Raw genomic sequence first — 14,222 nt, 5'->3', positions numbered from 1 at the left:
GGTTGATGAGCTTAGTTCTCAGCAGCGACGGCAGCCATCTTGTTCAAGGCGGAACCGTACTTGAACCACTCAATCTGCTCAGCGTTGTAGGTGTGAGACAACTCGGTCTCCCAAGATGGGCTACCATCCTCTGGGTGAACTCTCAAGGTAAGGTTCTTACCTGGGGCGAGGGTGGTCAAACCGAGAATGTCAACCTCATCCTGAGGCTGGATCTTGTCGTAGTCCTTAACATCAACGAAGTTCAATGGCAACAAACCCTGCTTCTTCAAGTTAGTCTCGTGAATACGGGCGAAGGACTTGGTGATGATGGCGAAACCACCCAAGTATCTTGGCTCCAAGGCAGCGTGCTCTCTGGAAGAACCCTCACCGAAGTTCTCGTCACCGATGACAACCCATGGGTGGCCAGCGTCTCTGAGGGCAGCGGCAGTGTCTGGAACACCGTTCCACTCACCAGTGTAGTGGTTCTTCACGTTGTTGGCCTCACCGTTCTCGGCGTTGGTGGCACCAATCATGTAGTTGTTAGAAATGTTTTGCAAGTGGCCACGGTACTTCAACCATGGACCGGCCATAGAGATATGGTCAGTGGTGGTCTTACCAACAGCCTTGATCAAAATTGGCAATCTCTCGGCGTCCTTACCGTTCCATGGCTTGAAAGGAGTCAAACGCTGCAATCTGTCGGAAGTTGGGGCAATGACAACCTCAACGGAAGCTCTGTCCTTTGGTGGGGCCTGGTAAGTGTTCTCACCTGGGTCGTATCCATCTGGTGGCAAACCAACACCCTGTGGCTCCTTCAACTTGAACTCGTTTCCGTCAGCATCCTTCAAGGTGTCAGTGATTGGGTTGAAGCCCAAGTCACCGGAGATGGCGTAAGCAGTAACCATGTCTGGGGAGGCAACAAATGCGTGAGTGGCTGGGTTACCATCGTTTCTGGAGGTAAAGTTTCTGTTGAAAGAAGAAACAATGGTGTTCTTGTCACCCTTCTTGATGTCCTGTCTGTCCCACTGACCGATACAAGGACCACAAGCGTTGGCCATGACAACACCGCCGAAGTCCTCGAAGGTCTTCAACTGGCCGTCTCTGGCAATGGTGGCTCTGACCTGCTCGGAACCTGGAGAAATGGTGAAAATAGACTTAGACTTCAAACCGTGGGCGAAAGCATCCTTAATGATAGAGGCGGATCTGGTCATGTCCTCGTAAGAGGAGTTGGTACAAGAACCAATCAAACCAACCTTGACCTCCAAAGGCCAGCCGTTGGCAATGGCGGTCTCCTTCATCTTAGAGACTGGGGTAGCCAAGTCAGGGGTGAAAGGACCGTTAATGTGAGGCTCCAAGGTGTTCAAGTCAATCTCGATAACCTGGTCGTACTCACAGCCCTCGTCAGCGGACAAGAAGTCCTTCTGGTAGAGCTTGGCGAACTCGGCAATGTTGGATCTGCCGGTAGCGTTCAAGTAGTCAGCCATAGACTGGTTGAATGGGAAAACGGAGGTGGTAGCACCAATCTCAGCACCCATATTACAGATAGTACCCATACCGGTACAGGAGAAGGTGTCAACACCCTCACCGTAGTACTCGACGATAGAACCGGTACCACCCTTGACAGTGGTGATACCAGCCAACTTCAAGATAATATCCTTTGGAGTAGCCCAACCAGACATCTTACCGGTCAACTTAACACCGATAATCTTAGGAGCCTTCAATTCCCATGGCAAGTCAGCCATGACATCGACGGCATCGGCACCACCGACACCAATAGCCAATTGACCCAAACCACCAGCATTAGGGGTGTGAGAGTCAGTACCAATCAAAAGAGCACCTGGGAAAGCGTAGTTCTCCAAGACAATCTGGTGAATAATACCGGAACCTGGCTTCCAGAAACCCAAGTTGTACTTGGCACAGGCGGAGGCCAAAAAGTCGAAAACCTCCTTGTTCAAGTCAATGGCTCTGGCCAAATCCTTGACACCACCAATCTGGGCCTGAATCAAGTGGTCACAGTGGACGGTGGATGGGGTAGCGACCTGGGGCATACCAGCAGACATGAACTGCAAGATAGCCATCTGGGCGGTGGCATCCTGACAAGCCACTCTGTCAGGTCTCAACTTCAAGTAGGAGACACCTCTCTCAATGTCCTGCTCGTGAGGCTTGTCCAAGTGACCGTACAACAACTTCTCGGCGTAGGTCAAAGGTCTGTTAAGTCTCTGCTTGACAATCTCGACGTTCTCCAAGTGCTTCTTGTACTGAATGAAGGAAAAGTCCTCCAACAAGTTCTGGTTCACCTTGGAGTCCCTGGTGAGACCGGCCGTGGCAAGACCACGAACCGATCTGGGCACCTTGGCGGCGGTTCTTCTGGATGCAGACAACATGGTGATTGTAGTCTGGACTTCTAGAGGTTTTGGGGGAGAAAAAAAAAGTGCGCAGTTGTGGGCATTTATATAATCGCAGGGTTTTTTCCTGGAGAGGTTTGGAGGATAGCCAATTAGGGTGAGGAAATTTGTAAGGCAGATCCGGGGGTGCCTTACCCACGGGATCCTGGGTGCACCCGCCTTCTATTTATACTGTAAATTGAACGGAAAAAATCTACACAGCAACTACAACCATTCGACAAATATCCAGCGAAATTGCAAAACTTTTTCCCCTGTTTTGGCCAACCTGGCCCTGGTGGCACCCTCGGAAGTATCGTTTTTCTCCAGGTTTTCGCATCTTCCATGGTCGCGATTTTCTCGACGCTCATTCGCTCATTTCTTTCGGACCCGACGAGCGGTACAGCTTCGCGCCTAGCACGTGAACCCTCGGCTGTTGTGTGGGGCACCATAATACGAAGCAATCGGTCACAAAACCGCTGCAATTGACAAAAATATACCGTCGGCGGGTTGTACTGTATGGTGGTAGCAACTGAAACATAATCCCAGGTTCAAGGGATACCGTTTTGACAATGTATGCAATAGCAAGGGTCTTGAATGGGTGCGAGCAGAGGAAGAACGTGTGGGATCGGGCAATAGGAATGTAGCCTCGGCTGCGAATGCAACATTGGTGAAAATGCCTGGAGGGATTGGCCCATAGTGAATTGGGCTGATTTTAAAAGGCTGGACTGCCCCTGAAACTGGTTGAATTTCTGTTTTCCAAGAGGGGCTCTGTAGATCTGAGTTGGGATGTGGAGTAGTCTAACATAGCAAACCTCACGGGCCTCCTGAGACCAATTGCCTGACCTGCAAGGCGAAGCTTAAAAGAAGGTAGTGTGTACCGGGTCGTGGTGGCTTTTGTTGAATTTTGGGGACTTGTTTGCGTAATTCGTGTTTTTTGTTTTGCCGTGTAGTTTTGAAAATCTCTGGTGCATCTCTTGGTCTCTGCGTAACAAGGTGAGGTGCATTTTTCCGGCGCAGTTGCTTAAGTACTGCCACCAAGGTAGAGTGAGCTGATCCAGAAGGATTCAAAGGCTTAAGGCTCTGAAAGATGTTAAGTGATTCATCTTTCGTTGTTTGTGGTTCTCCACATCTGCAACTCAGTCCATCTGGTAGCTTTAGCACTAAGAGGCAGCCGGGCATTAAAAAGACTAAACTGCTTGAACAGAAAGAGATCTTCATTACCTCAATTGAAGTCTCTGGTTGACAAGATCAATCATGAAAATATCACTTCCTCCACTAAAGACATCAACCATCTAACCCTAGAAACCCTCTCCATTGGAATCGTGAATAGCTCAAATTTCGAAGGTTTCACATCCCCATTCCGCTCAGATCCGCTAATCCACCTTCTTTAGTTCTTTGCAGATCGCTACATTCGGATAATCTGGAGATACCTTACTCATCCGCACGCCTATTGGCCCAAGAATCATGCACCTCATCACCTGTCAAACCCAACTCATTCCGAAAACCACTCGACTTGGAGAACAAAAAAACGGAAATTTCTTCCAATAATTAATAGCTCCTCCAATCTCTCGGCGTTATCGGCGCTTATCGGCCCTAACTCGTGTGGCTCCTCTATCTCTGCTTCTATGCATACATTTTATCCGAGAGCGAAACGAGCTTCCGAGACAGATACCGAGATGCACTCATACCTAAAGTGAACGGCACCAACCTACACAACCTTTTTGCCCCCGTTTTGAAGATATAAGCCTTCGATAATCCTTTTTTGTTCCTTGGAATCAAAAATAATTCTACACGTGATCTGACTCTGATCACCGCCTTATCTTCATGCCTCCAACTGAAACCACAAGCAATGATACCCAAGCCTTCTGAACCACTCATATGTGGGCCCAGGGCTCTTTTAAACCCCTTGGTACCAACGCAGGAGAATGCCTTCAATCCATGCTTCTTGGTCCAGCTATTGCTACTTTTGGTCGTATTGATAGCACCTCCAGCGATATACCAATTGATAAACCTGCTACGAAGCCCTCAATATGGATCACTCTCGATCAAAAGCACAAGATGGCCCCACTTTTTCCGCTGTGGCCTTGTGGCGACAGTCACTTTACTCACTTGCTGGTTGACTGCTCAAATCAGCATCCATGAAAGATACGCAGACTATAAGCTTATCGGTTTCGGCTCCGTGTCTCTTTTGTTGGTGCTTGTGCTCCTTCCTTTGCATATTATCGAACCCTTGAGCCTACCGATTCAATCAGCACCTCTTTTGGCCTTTTGGCCAGCATTTGTGGTGCTACAATGTGCGATTATATTCCAAGATTCATATACCAAGTGGCCCATTTTGCTCAGCCATAAAGCAGTGCACATTGAAACGGTATCAATGATTCTATCTGTTGCTGTCTTTTTGCTCGAGGCTTCCAAAAGTACATGGAAACCGACTCACGAGCTTCTCATACACTACTTGAATAACGAAGAGTTAGCTCGAGAATTGAAGAAACCGAACTTTGTGGAGCAAATCACATTTACATGGATGAACAAACTCATTACGAGCTCCTACGAAAATGGCACTCTCAATCATCTCGACCTTCCCGAGATCCCATCGAGAATATCCACTGATCTTTATATGGAGCGTCTTTCGAAGTTCTACGACCCCAAAAAGAATCCCAATGTCACCAAGCGAGGCTTGCTTTGGGCTCTAGTGAAGGCATTTGGACCGTTGGGCTTGATTTCCTTTCTGTATGAGATGATCGACAAGGTGCTCAACTTTGTTCAGCCTCAACTTTTGAGGCTTTTGATCCTCTTTGTTAGTGATAAGGTTTCTGATCCTAGTGTCCCTGTGTTGAGAGGTTTTATCATCTCATTCGGCATGTTCTTTGTGACTCTTATTCAGACATCCATGACCAATCGTTTTATGATGAGAATCCAGGAATTTGGCTTCAGCTTCAGAGCCTCTCTCACGTCATTGGTGTTTCAGAAAAGTCTCAGACTCTCAAGTCAGGCTTTATCTGAACGCTCTAGCGGCGACATTGTCAATTTAATTTCTATCGATGCCCCCAGAGTTCAAACATGCGCTCAAGAAATAAGCACATTGGTGATTGCCCCGACAGAGTTTGTCATTTGTATGTTGTCTCTTTGGGCTTTGCTCGGTAAAGCAAGTTTAGCTGGAGCAAGTGTGATCTTGTTCTCCTTCCCTTTGAATGCTATAATTGTTCGCTTTCAAAAGCGTCTATCTAAGAAGCAAATGAAGATAAAGGATGAGAGGAACAGAGTGACAAATGAGATTCTCGTGTCCATGAGATCGATCAAGTTCTACTCCTGGGAAAACCCCATGCTCAAGCACCTTCTTGATATTCGGAATGGGCGTGAAATGACGAATCTTCGTAAGAAGAGATTGCTTGGTCAAGTGTCGAGCTTTCTCTGGATTCTTATTCCATTTTTGGTGTCATTTGCGACTTTTGCAACTTTTGCTATCACCAGCACTGTTCCACTTACTTCTGACATTGTGTTTCCCGCCCTCACATTGCTTGAAATCCTTTCCAAGCCAATCCTCAACTTCCCAGCTGTCTTTAATTACATCATCGAGGGTTCGGTGGCACTTGACAGGATTACGAGTTTTCTCAGCAGCCCCGAAGTTGACGACAGCCTCATTTCCATCAAGTCAAGCGACCACCCAACATCTCTTGAGATTCAGAATGTGTCATTTTTGTGGAGCAAACCTGAAACCACTGAGATAAGGGAAGACATGGATTTTGCTAGCTTCAAATATGCTCTTCGAAACATTAACTTGAAAGCAAACAAGAACGACCTCGTATGTATTGTTGGGAGAGTGGGGTCCGGAAAGTCAGCTTTACTATCATCAATAATTGGTCAACTTGTCGCCATTCATGCCTCATCACCCCACAAACGGCCTTCTCCCATCAGCTTGCATGGCAGTATTGCTTACTGCACTCAGAACCCATGGATCATGAACGCATCAGTGAAAGACAACATTTTGTTCGGTCATGAATATGATGAAGATTACTATCAACGTACTATTGAAGCTTGTCAGCTTGTTCCAGATTTAAAGATACTTCCTGATAACGATAACACTCAAGTTGGCGAGAAGGGTATTTCTTTGTCTGGTGGGCAGAAGGCCAGGCTAGCATTAGCTCGTGCAGTGTACGCGAGAGCCAACATCTATCTTCTTGACGACGTCTTGAGTGCTGTGGATAGTCATGTGGGAAGAAATATTGTTCAACAGGTCTTCAGCAGATCGGGACTCTTGGCCAGGCTGACAATCGTCCTCGCTACAAACAATATTCCTGTGCTTCTGAGTGCTTCGAAGATCTACTACCTTGAAAACGGCTCCATCTTAGAGGAGGCCGGCTACGATGAAATCAGTCCGGAGGCTTTCCCCAAGCTCAACCGTCTCATCACCGAGTTTGGCAGCCTGACAGAAGTATCGAAGTCACCAACACCAGAAGAAAGCTCCCAGCCGCCTCCATACAGCAAAGCCAGCTTGGCACCTTTCGAATGGAATCCATTGAAAAAGAACACTTTGTCAAAGAAGACAGCTCAGTCAGCAGAGGTCTCGGCGAAAGGAAAAGTCAATTGGAGCGTCTACTACGACTACATCAAGGCGTGTTCGACAAGTGGTGTTCTTGTGTGGGTCGCCATTTTTGTCGCCTCCACTTTGATTTCGGTGAGGACGACTTACTGGCTTAAGCAGTGGGCTGAGCGTAATTCTGATATCGGTAACAACTCCGAAGCGCTTCGATTCATTCTGATTTATGCCATGTTGGGTCTTACTACAAGTATATTGACCCTGGCCAGAGGTGTTTTATTCTGGGCGTTCTTGGGTCTTCGTGGTGGAAAGATTATACATGAACGAATGGCTCGTCGACTCATGAAAGTGCCGATGTTATTTTTCGAAAGAACTCCGGTTGGAAGAATCATGAATCGTTTTAGTAACGATGTGAACAAGGTTGATGATGCCTTGCCAAGGTCATTCAACAATTTTTTGAATGCATGCTTGAGGACGACCATGACATTGGTGATTGTCGTCTTTGCCATTCCCTCGTCCCTCCCTGTTTTGATAGTATTGGGCATCTCCTATCGGTATTTCCAGAAGTACTATGTTGCAGTGCAAAGAGAAATCAAAAGGCTTGTTTCGGTATCACGGTCACCCATATTTGCTCATTTCCAAGAGAGTTTGACTGGAGCCGATACTATAAGAGCCTACAGACAGCAAGAGCGCTTTCTTTTCATTAATGACGCTAATGTGGATTTCAACCTTCAGAGTCTCTACATGTTACGGTCGGTCAATCGGTGGCTTCTGGTAAGATTGCAGATGATGGGCTCCCTTTTGATCTGGGTTTCCTCGTCTCTTCTCATTTACAAAGCGTCTTCATCCTCTGCTTTAAGCGCTGGTATGGTGGGTTTCGTGATGAGTTACTCTTTGCAAGTTACCAGTTGGCTTCGTTTGATTGTCAGATTCTCTGCAGAGGTGGAGTCCAATATTGTCTCAGTGGAAAGATGTTTGGAGTATGCCGAATTACAGCCTGAGGAAGACGCTGACGATAAGTTTGAGCAACCAGGTGCCGGTTGGCCTCGCGAAGGAGCTATTGACGTGAAAGACTTCTCCGCTCGATATGCCAAAAACCTCGACACTGTGCTTAACAACATCTCCTTTTCTGTCAAGGCTGGTGAAAAAATTGGAGTCGTTGGGCGTACCGGAGCAGGAAAAAGTTCCTTGGTGTTGGCCATTTTCCGAATGATCTCTCTCAGTGAGGGTCTGATATTCATCGACCAGGTGGACACCAAGAAGCTTCGTCTCTTCGATCTTAGACATAACCTCAGTATCATACCGCAAGATTCACATATGTTTGAGGGCACTGTCCGTGACAACCTTGATCCCTTCAAGGAGCACAGTGATGAACGCTTGTGGCGAGTTTTGGAGCTTTCCAATCTCAAAGAGACTGTAGAGCGTCTAGATGGTGGACAGGGTCTCGATAGTCCGGTCAGTGAGGGAGGTGGAAACTTCTCTGCTGGTCAGAAACAGCTTATTTGTTTGGGAAGGGCTCTTTTGAACCCCTCTAAAGTTTTACTTTTGGATGAAGCCACCGCTGCCGTGGACGTGCAAACAGACAAAATCATCCAGGAGACAATTCGTCATGAATTCAAAGAAAAGACAATTATAACAATTGCACACAGGTTGGATACTGTCATGGACAGCGACAGGATTCTCGTGTTGGACCATGGAGAAGTCAAGGAGTATGACTCTCCCGATGCACTTCTACGCGACCCACACAGCCGTTTCAGAGGCATGTGTGAGGCCAACAACTAATTCTTTAAATAATAGAATTGTAATATAATGGTAATATTTAATTTGCTGCAATGGCTGCAAATCGGAAGAGGAGCCGAACTCAGGTCTAGTGTGCAGGAAAATATCGATGGGGAAGTTATGGAAGTGAGTATTCCGTAATGATAGCCAATCTGGCAAAGCTTTTTACCAACACAACCCCCACATCATGGCTTCTGCTGCTGGACACGCTTCGAAATTCCAACGCTTCCTCAATGCAGAGACTGGCCCCAAGACCGTGCATTTCTGGGCCCCTGTGTTCAAATGGAGTTTGGTTATTGCTGGATTGAACGATATTCAAAGACCCGTCGAGAAGTTGTCGGGTACACAGCAATTGGCACTTTTCGCCACCGGTGCCATCTGGACTCGTTGGGCCGGTTTTGCCATCAAACCTAGAAACTACCTTTTGGCCTCGGTGAACTTTTTCCTCGGCGGAGTAGCCGGCTACCAGCTCACGAGAATTGTGAGATATAGAAGAGCCGAGGGCGATAACACCAGCCAGGTTTTCCACTATATTTTCAATGGTGAGCCTGCTACTAACACCGAGCCCGAGAAGGCCTAGTCACTTTAGTCGAGAAGCATTCTAATACACTAGTCGATAAGCATATCTGTAGGCTCGGCGTCAAGTGCCGGAGTTTCCTCTCTGTCATCAATGTTCTCTTCATGAGTGTCTGCTTCATCTTGCTGCGCATCTTCCCCATCTGGCTCGTCAGCATTTTCTTGGTGGTCTCCGGCTTCCTCACTGTCGTTCCCATCATTATCCTCAGCGAACTCGTTTTCCGTCTCCATATGACTATCAACATTACCTGAGCCGTCTTCGCCTTCTTTTCCGTCCTCTTCATTGTCATTATCTTCAGCGTCGTGCTCCTTGTCGTGTTCATCGCCATCCTTCTCCTCATCGTCCTTGTCGTCATCCTCCTTCTCATGATCCTCGTCGTCGCTGAAATCAATATCCAAGTCGGCGTCGACGTCTCTCAAGTCCTGAGACTCAGCGGTGCGGATCTTCTTAACCTCGTCAATCTTCTCTCTGACAGAACGCAAGAAGTCGTTAAGCAGGACATCTCTTTTGGCCCATTGAGAATTCTTTGACGCCAAATGCGTTCTCACACGAAGCAACACCTCATACTTAATTTGCGATATCGTTCGGAGACGAAATTCTAGGTTCATGAGCTTATTGAATGTCTGGTAGTCTGGTGGTGTCTGTGTAGATGGATCGAGACTGTAGAGGCTGTCTAGAGAAATCAGCGAATTCTCTTCAAAGCCCTCTAGCAAGCGTCCTTGTTCAAACTCTTGGAGTGTCTGTCTCAGAAAATTGAATGCTGGTAGCAGAACGCTTTTCTTCATGTCCTGGTACTGCTCGTCCAACTCAGCCAATTCAGTGTGTAACCGAGTCACCTGGGCGTATTTTTTGTTGTATGCTCTGACTTCTTTTTCAATGAAATCATCTCGACGCTGATTCTCCCATTGTTTGTACAGCTTGTGGAACCTCTTCACTTTCAATGAGTCTAGAAGAGCATGTTTCTGTGCCGCCTTGACCTTGTCGGAGTCCACTTCACCTTTGCATAAATCGCCACCTAATTTGAGAAGCTCGTCAATGGAGTCCACACTCAGCCCAAGCTGTTCAGCCTGCTGTTTCAAGTCGGCTTCTTGGACCATGGTTAGTAGTTGATAATAGTAGCGCGCAGATACACCATCAACAAGTCCATGTCTCAAAAACACCAGCTCAAGGTGGAGCTCTACAAGGCTGCAGGAAAGCTAGATGATTTGTGCTTGTACAATTCAGCCAAATGGGTCACGGAGGCTCTTCAAGGGTTGGCAGAATCCGAGGAGCTGTTTGAGTTTACATCAGAAGTGACCGCTAAGGAAGATCGATTTCTGTACATGTTGGCGAAAAACTACTTCAATTGCAAAGAGTTCGAACGTGCAGCACACACGCTACGCAACTGTGTTTCTGGTGATGCCTTGTTCCTACGATTATACGCCATGTACCTCAGCATAGACAAGAAGGCTACTGAGGATACAGATGGAACCATCAACTATCTGCACGTCCAGAGTATGCTTAAAGAGGGTAGTACTGAACGCCCTGAGACCGTGGAGGAGCTCAATAGCAACCTTGGGAAGATAATGGGTGACATTGATTTGTACCATGAAAAGAACGACGAGAATGCTCACCTCCAGTTCTTGGCTGGAATCATATACAACAAGAAAAAGAAGCATTCCATGGCACAGCAGCGTCTCTTCAGCTCGGTGAAACTATTTCCATACAACTGGAGCTGCTGGCAAGAACTCATAGCGACCATCCCCACATTTGAGGAAGCCCAGGTCTTCATTCAACAAGTGAGAAAAAAAGAGCCTGCCTTTGCCGGGCACATCATGTTTCAGTTCTTCGAGGTCGTGCTTCTCCAGGAATTCTACCAACAACTGGAGGCTTTCACCGAGAAGGTGCTGTCGTTGGTTGAGCTCTTCCCCGAATTCATCTTCCTTAAAATTCAAAACTTCCTCGTGGCCTACCATGGTCTTGACTACTTCCAGGCGGAGCAAATGTTTGACGAAATTATTGCAAAAGATCCGCTACGGCTCGATGACCTTGACACATACTCCAACATGCTCTATGTGATGGAGAAGAAATCCAAGCTATCATACCTCGCTCATTACGCCTCGCAGGTCGACAATTACAGATCAGAAACATGTTGCATTGTCGCAAACTACCATTCAATGAAAGGAGAGCACGAAAAGGCCATCATGTACTATAAGCGTGCCTTGCTACTAAACAAGAACTGCCTAAGTGCGTGGACCCTTATGGGTCACGAATTCGTGGAGCTTAAAAACTCTCACGCAGCTATCGAGTCGTACAGAAGAGCTGTCGATATCAACCCCAAGGATTTCAGAGCATGGTACGGCTTAGGACAGGCCTACGAAGTCTTGGATATGCATTTGTACGCCTTGTACTACTACCAAAGAGCCACAAACCTACAGCCTATGGATAAGCGTATGTGGCAAGCAATTGGCAACTGTTACGAGAAAATTGAAAAATGGGAGGAGGCTATTCGTTCATTTGAAAAAGCCTTGGCAATTGACAGTCTCAATGAGGTGGACTCAGAGGAGCCTCATGTGAGCATCGAGCCTCATATCTGCTACAAGCTCGCCAACATTTCCGAGAAGCTTGGGCGTTCTAAAGAGACCTACCGCTTTATGAAACTATGCTTGGAGCAGGAGTTTGACTGGGGTGTCAGCGATGAAACCTCAAAAGCAAGGCTTTGGCTTGCTCGGCACGCTTTGCAAAACCAGAGATACAATGAGGCGTACGATTTGGCGAAAGAGTTTAATTTCAATAATGCGCACGATGTCGAAGAAGCTAGGGCAATAGCTAGAGAAGCTCGGGGTCGAATGACGTATTAATGGAACTTTATCCCTTATAGTTCTATACAGCGCTGGCCAGAGGGTATTAATGGCAGCGGCATTAGCATATGTAATTATTGATTGATCATCTCGTTGTAAAGCGTCTCCAAATCAGAAGGCAGCTCGATGCTGGAACAAATAGCGTTGACCACAGAGGGCAAGTCGTTGGCGACATTCTCCAACTCCTCGGCTGAAACACCTGCATTGACTTGCACCAACAACCTTGGGCTTGCAACGGGCAAGTTCTCCTGCTCAAAGATGATTCTAGTTCTGTTGAGCAAGGTGTGGTCCTTGACGAGAACAGCGTCAATGATTTTCTGCAAGATGTAGCTCTCTAACGTGTAGCTCACGCTAGGTGGGTTTGGCTTCTTCGATGGCTTGCCAGTTGTCAACAAAACATTGTTGCCATAAATGCTGGGAAGCTCCAACGACTGTCTGTAGTCATTCTTGAAGCCCAAATGAATAATGGGACTCTTTTCGCTAGACTTGATCTCCAAGTATTTCGAGTCTTGGAAGTTGTTCTGCAAGGTCTTGTATGTGAGCTCAAGGTTTCTGTGCAATTGCAGGAGAAGCTCTGACTCGCCCTCGCTAGTCACATTAGTGGAAATCAACTTCACGGCCTCGGAAGCAACTCTAGCCGAGTAAGGTGGAAGGGCTGCACTGAAGACGTATGCGTTAGAGTTGATTCTCTGGTGCTGGATCATAGGCTCGACACCAGCACAAAAACCACCGGAAGAGGAGAAAGAGTTGGCCAAAGAACCAATGGTAATAGCCACTTCATCTCTGTTAATGTCGTAGTGCTCGCAAATACCTCTGCCCAATTTTCCGATAGTACCAATGGACCATGTCTCGTCCAAGAACAATCTGTACTTGTACTTGTTCTTCAAAGCAACAATTGCAGGCAACTTGGCAAGCTCACCAGAGTAAGCGAAAAGACCCTCGGTAATGATGAACCTTCTGCGCAATGGCTTTTGGTTCTTCAACACGGGTTGAAGCTCGTTCAACACCTGTTCCAAATGGTCAATGTCGTTGTGTCTGTACCACTCGATGTCACATCTGCTGACAATCAAAGCCTTTTGAATAGCCTGGTTAACACCACTGTCAACAACAGCCAAGTCACCTCTCTTCAAGAAAGCGGGAATGACAGAGCCAGCGGTGACAAGGTCTTGACCATAAAGAATAGCATTGTCAGTGTTCAAGTAGCGTGCCAAGTCCTCTTCTAAACGAACATGAGCATCTTGAGAACCATAAAAGTTTGGAGGACCACAGGCACCAACACCCGCAGTGTTGATAGTCTGCCTTGCCGCGTCCTTCATTCTCAGGTCACTGTTAAGGTCAAGGAAATCCGTGCTGGCCAAATTGACAACTTCAGGAATCTCTGGGTGTTGCAAAATCTTGATATGGGCAGAGTTTTCGCCCTTGACAATCAAATCATCGACTCTCCACTTCTCAGTTTCAGTCACAGGCTCCACAAGAGGCGCAGGCTGCCATTCCTCAATGAGCTCGTCCACCTCTCTCTTCGACAAGGCCAAAAAGTCAGATCTGTTCTCCTTCTTTTTGGAAGTAAAGAAGTAGGTGGCAGCAAAAATGATCAACGCGTACTCAATCAAAGAACGAATTGGATCGTCTCTGTAGGAGGACTTGATGTAACGCAAAAGAACAGCACCTCCTGGAATACGATCTAGCATATTCAAGTAGCGGAGAACGTACTTCCGGAAAGCCGCCTCCAACAACTCCGCTGTAGGCGGTATCGCCGTCGCCGTAGCGGTAACAGTTTCGATAGTTGACATGTTAAAAATCTTGAACGGTGTAATTAGGGGGCGCCCTGTAGATCAAGGCACGACGGGGGAATTCGGGAAAATGTACGCGAGGCTGAGCTTTATGAGGTTTTGAAAGTGAATCCTGGTCCAGTTCCAAAACGAGGTGCTTTTTTTGATGGGGCACGGAACAACGGGACTGGTACGCTATTTAATGTTTCCTACTGTGGTTCTGAGAAACGGTGGATGGTGCACGGGTGTCCTGCCAAAGCTGGACAAAAGACGCATCGCGGAACTTGCCCATACCTAGGGGCCCATACTATAATTTGCGCTCCCGCGTGAGAATGCCTTTGCAACCACCCTAGTAGACCC

General features: G+C 47.2%; 6 protein-coding genes across 6 annotated transcripts; 3 read left to right on the top strand and 3 right to left on the bottom strand.

Moving 5' to 3' along the window:
• Positions 1-11: 11 nt before the first annotated feature.
• ACO1 (aconitate hydratase) lies at positions 12-2,360 on the bottom strand (the record flags this gene model as incomplete). The annotated part of the gene is made up of 1 exon (XM_024860113.1): positions 12-2,360. The coding sequence occupies one exon, from the start codon at positions 2,358-2,360 to the stop codon at positions 12-14; it is 2,349 nt and encodes a 782-aa protein (XP_024711670.1).
• A 1,849-nt stretch (positions 2,361-4,209) lies between these two features.
• Positions 4,210-8,679, top strand: C7M61_004796 (ATP-binding cassette bilirubin transporter; the record flags this gene model as incomplete). The annotated part of the gene is made up of 2 exons (XM_024860112.1): positions 4,210-6,162; positions 6,307-8,679. 2 exons carry the CDS (start codon positions 4,210-4,212, stop codon positions 8,677-8,679), a joined length of 4,326 nt encoding a protein of 1,441 aa, XP_024711669.1.
• A 184-nt stretch (positions 8,680-8,863) lies between these two features.
• C7M61_004795 (mitochondrial pyruvate carrier) lies at positions 8,864-9,256 on the top strand (the record flags this gene model as incomplete). The annotated part of the gene is made up of 1 exon (XM_024860111.1): positions 8,864-9,256. The coding sequence occupies one exon, from the start codon at positions 8,864-8,866 to the stop codon at positions 9,254-9,256; it is 393 nt and encodes a 130-aa protein (XP_024711668.1).
• Positions 9,257-9,285: 29 nt separating this feature from the next.
• Positions 9,286-10,350, bottom strand: C7M61_004794 (uncharacterized protein; the record flags this gene model as incomplete). Its single annotated transcript, XM_024860110.1, has 1 exon — positions 9,286-10,350. One exon carries the CDS (start codon positions 10,348-10,350, stop codon positions 9,286-9,288), a length of 1,065 nt encoding a protein of 354 aa, XP_024711667.1.
• Positions 10,351-10,398: 48 nt separating this feature from the next.
• Positions 10,399-12,093, top strand: CDC23 (anaphase promoting complex subunit; the record flags this gene model as incomplete). Its single annotated transcript, XM_024860109.1, has 1 exon — positions 10,399-12,093. The coding sequence occupies one exon, from the start codon at positions 10,399-10,401 to the stop codon at positions 12,091-12,093; it is 1,695 nt and encodes a 564-aa protein (XP_024711666.1).
• A 74-nt stretch (positions 12,094-12,167) lies between these two features.
• C7M61_004792 (serine C-palmitoyltransferase) lies at positions 12,168-13,883 on the bottom strand (the record flags this gene model as incomplete). The annotated part of the gene is made up of 1 exon (XM_024860108.1): positions 12,168-13,883. The coding sequence occupies one exon, from the start codon at positions 13,881-13,883 to the stop codon at positions 12,168-12,170; it is 1,716 nt and encodes a 571-aa protein (XP_024711665.1).
• Between the last annotated feature and the right edge of the window lie 339 nt (positions 13,884-14,222).

The sequence above is a fragment of the Candidozyma pseudohaemuli genome (assembly GCF_003013735.1).
Source record: "Candidozyma pseudohaemuli strain B12108 chromosome Unknown scaffold00018, whole genome shotgun sequence".
NCBI classification, from domain to species: Eukaryota; Fungi; Ascomycota; class Pichiomycetes; order Serinales; family Metschnikowiaceae; genus Candidozyma; species Candidozyma pseudohaemuli.
Note: the sequence above shows the minus strand (reverse complement) of the source record. Positions and strands in the feature narration are given on the sequence as shown.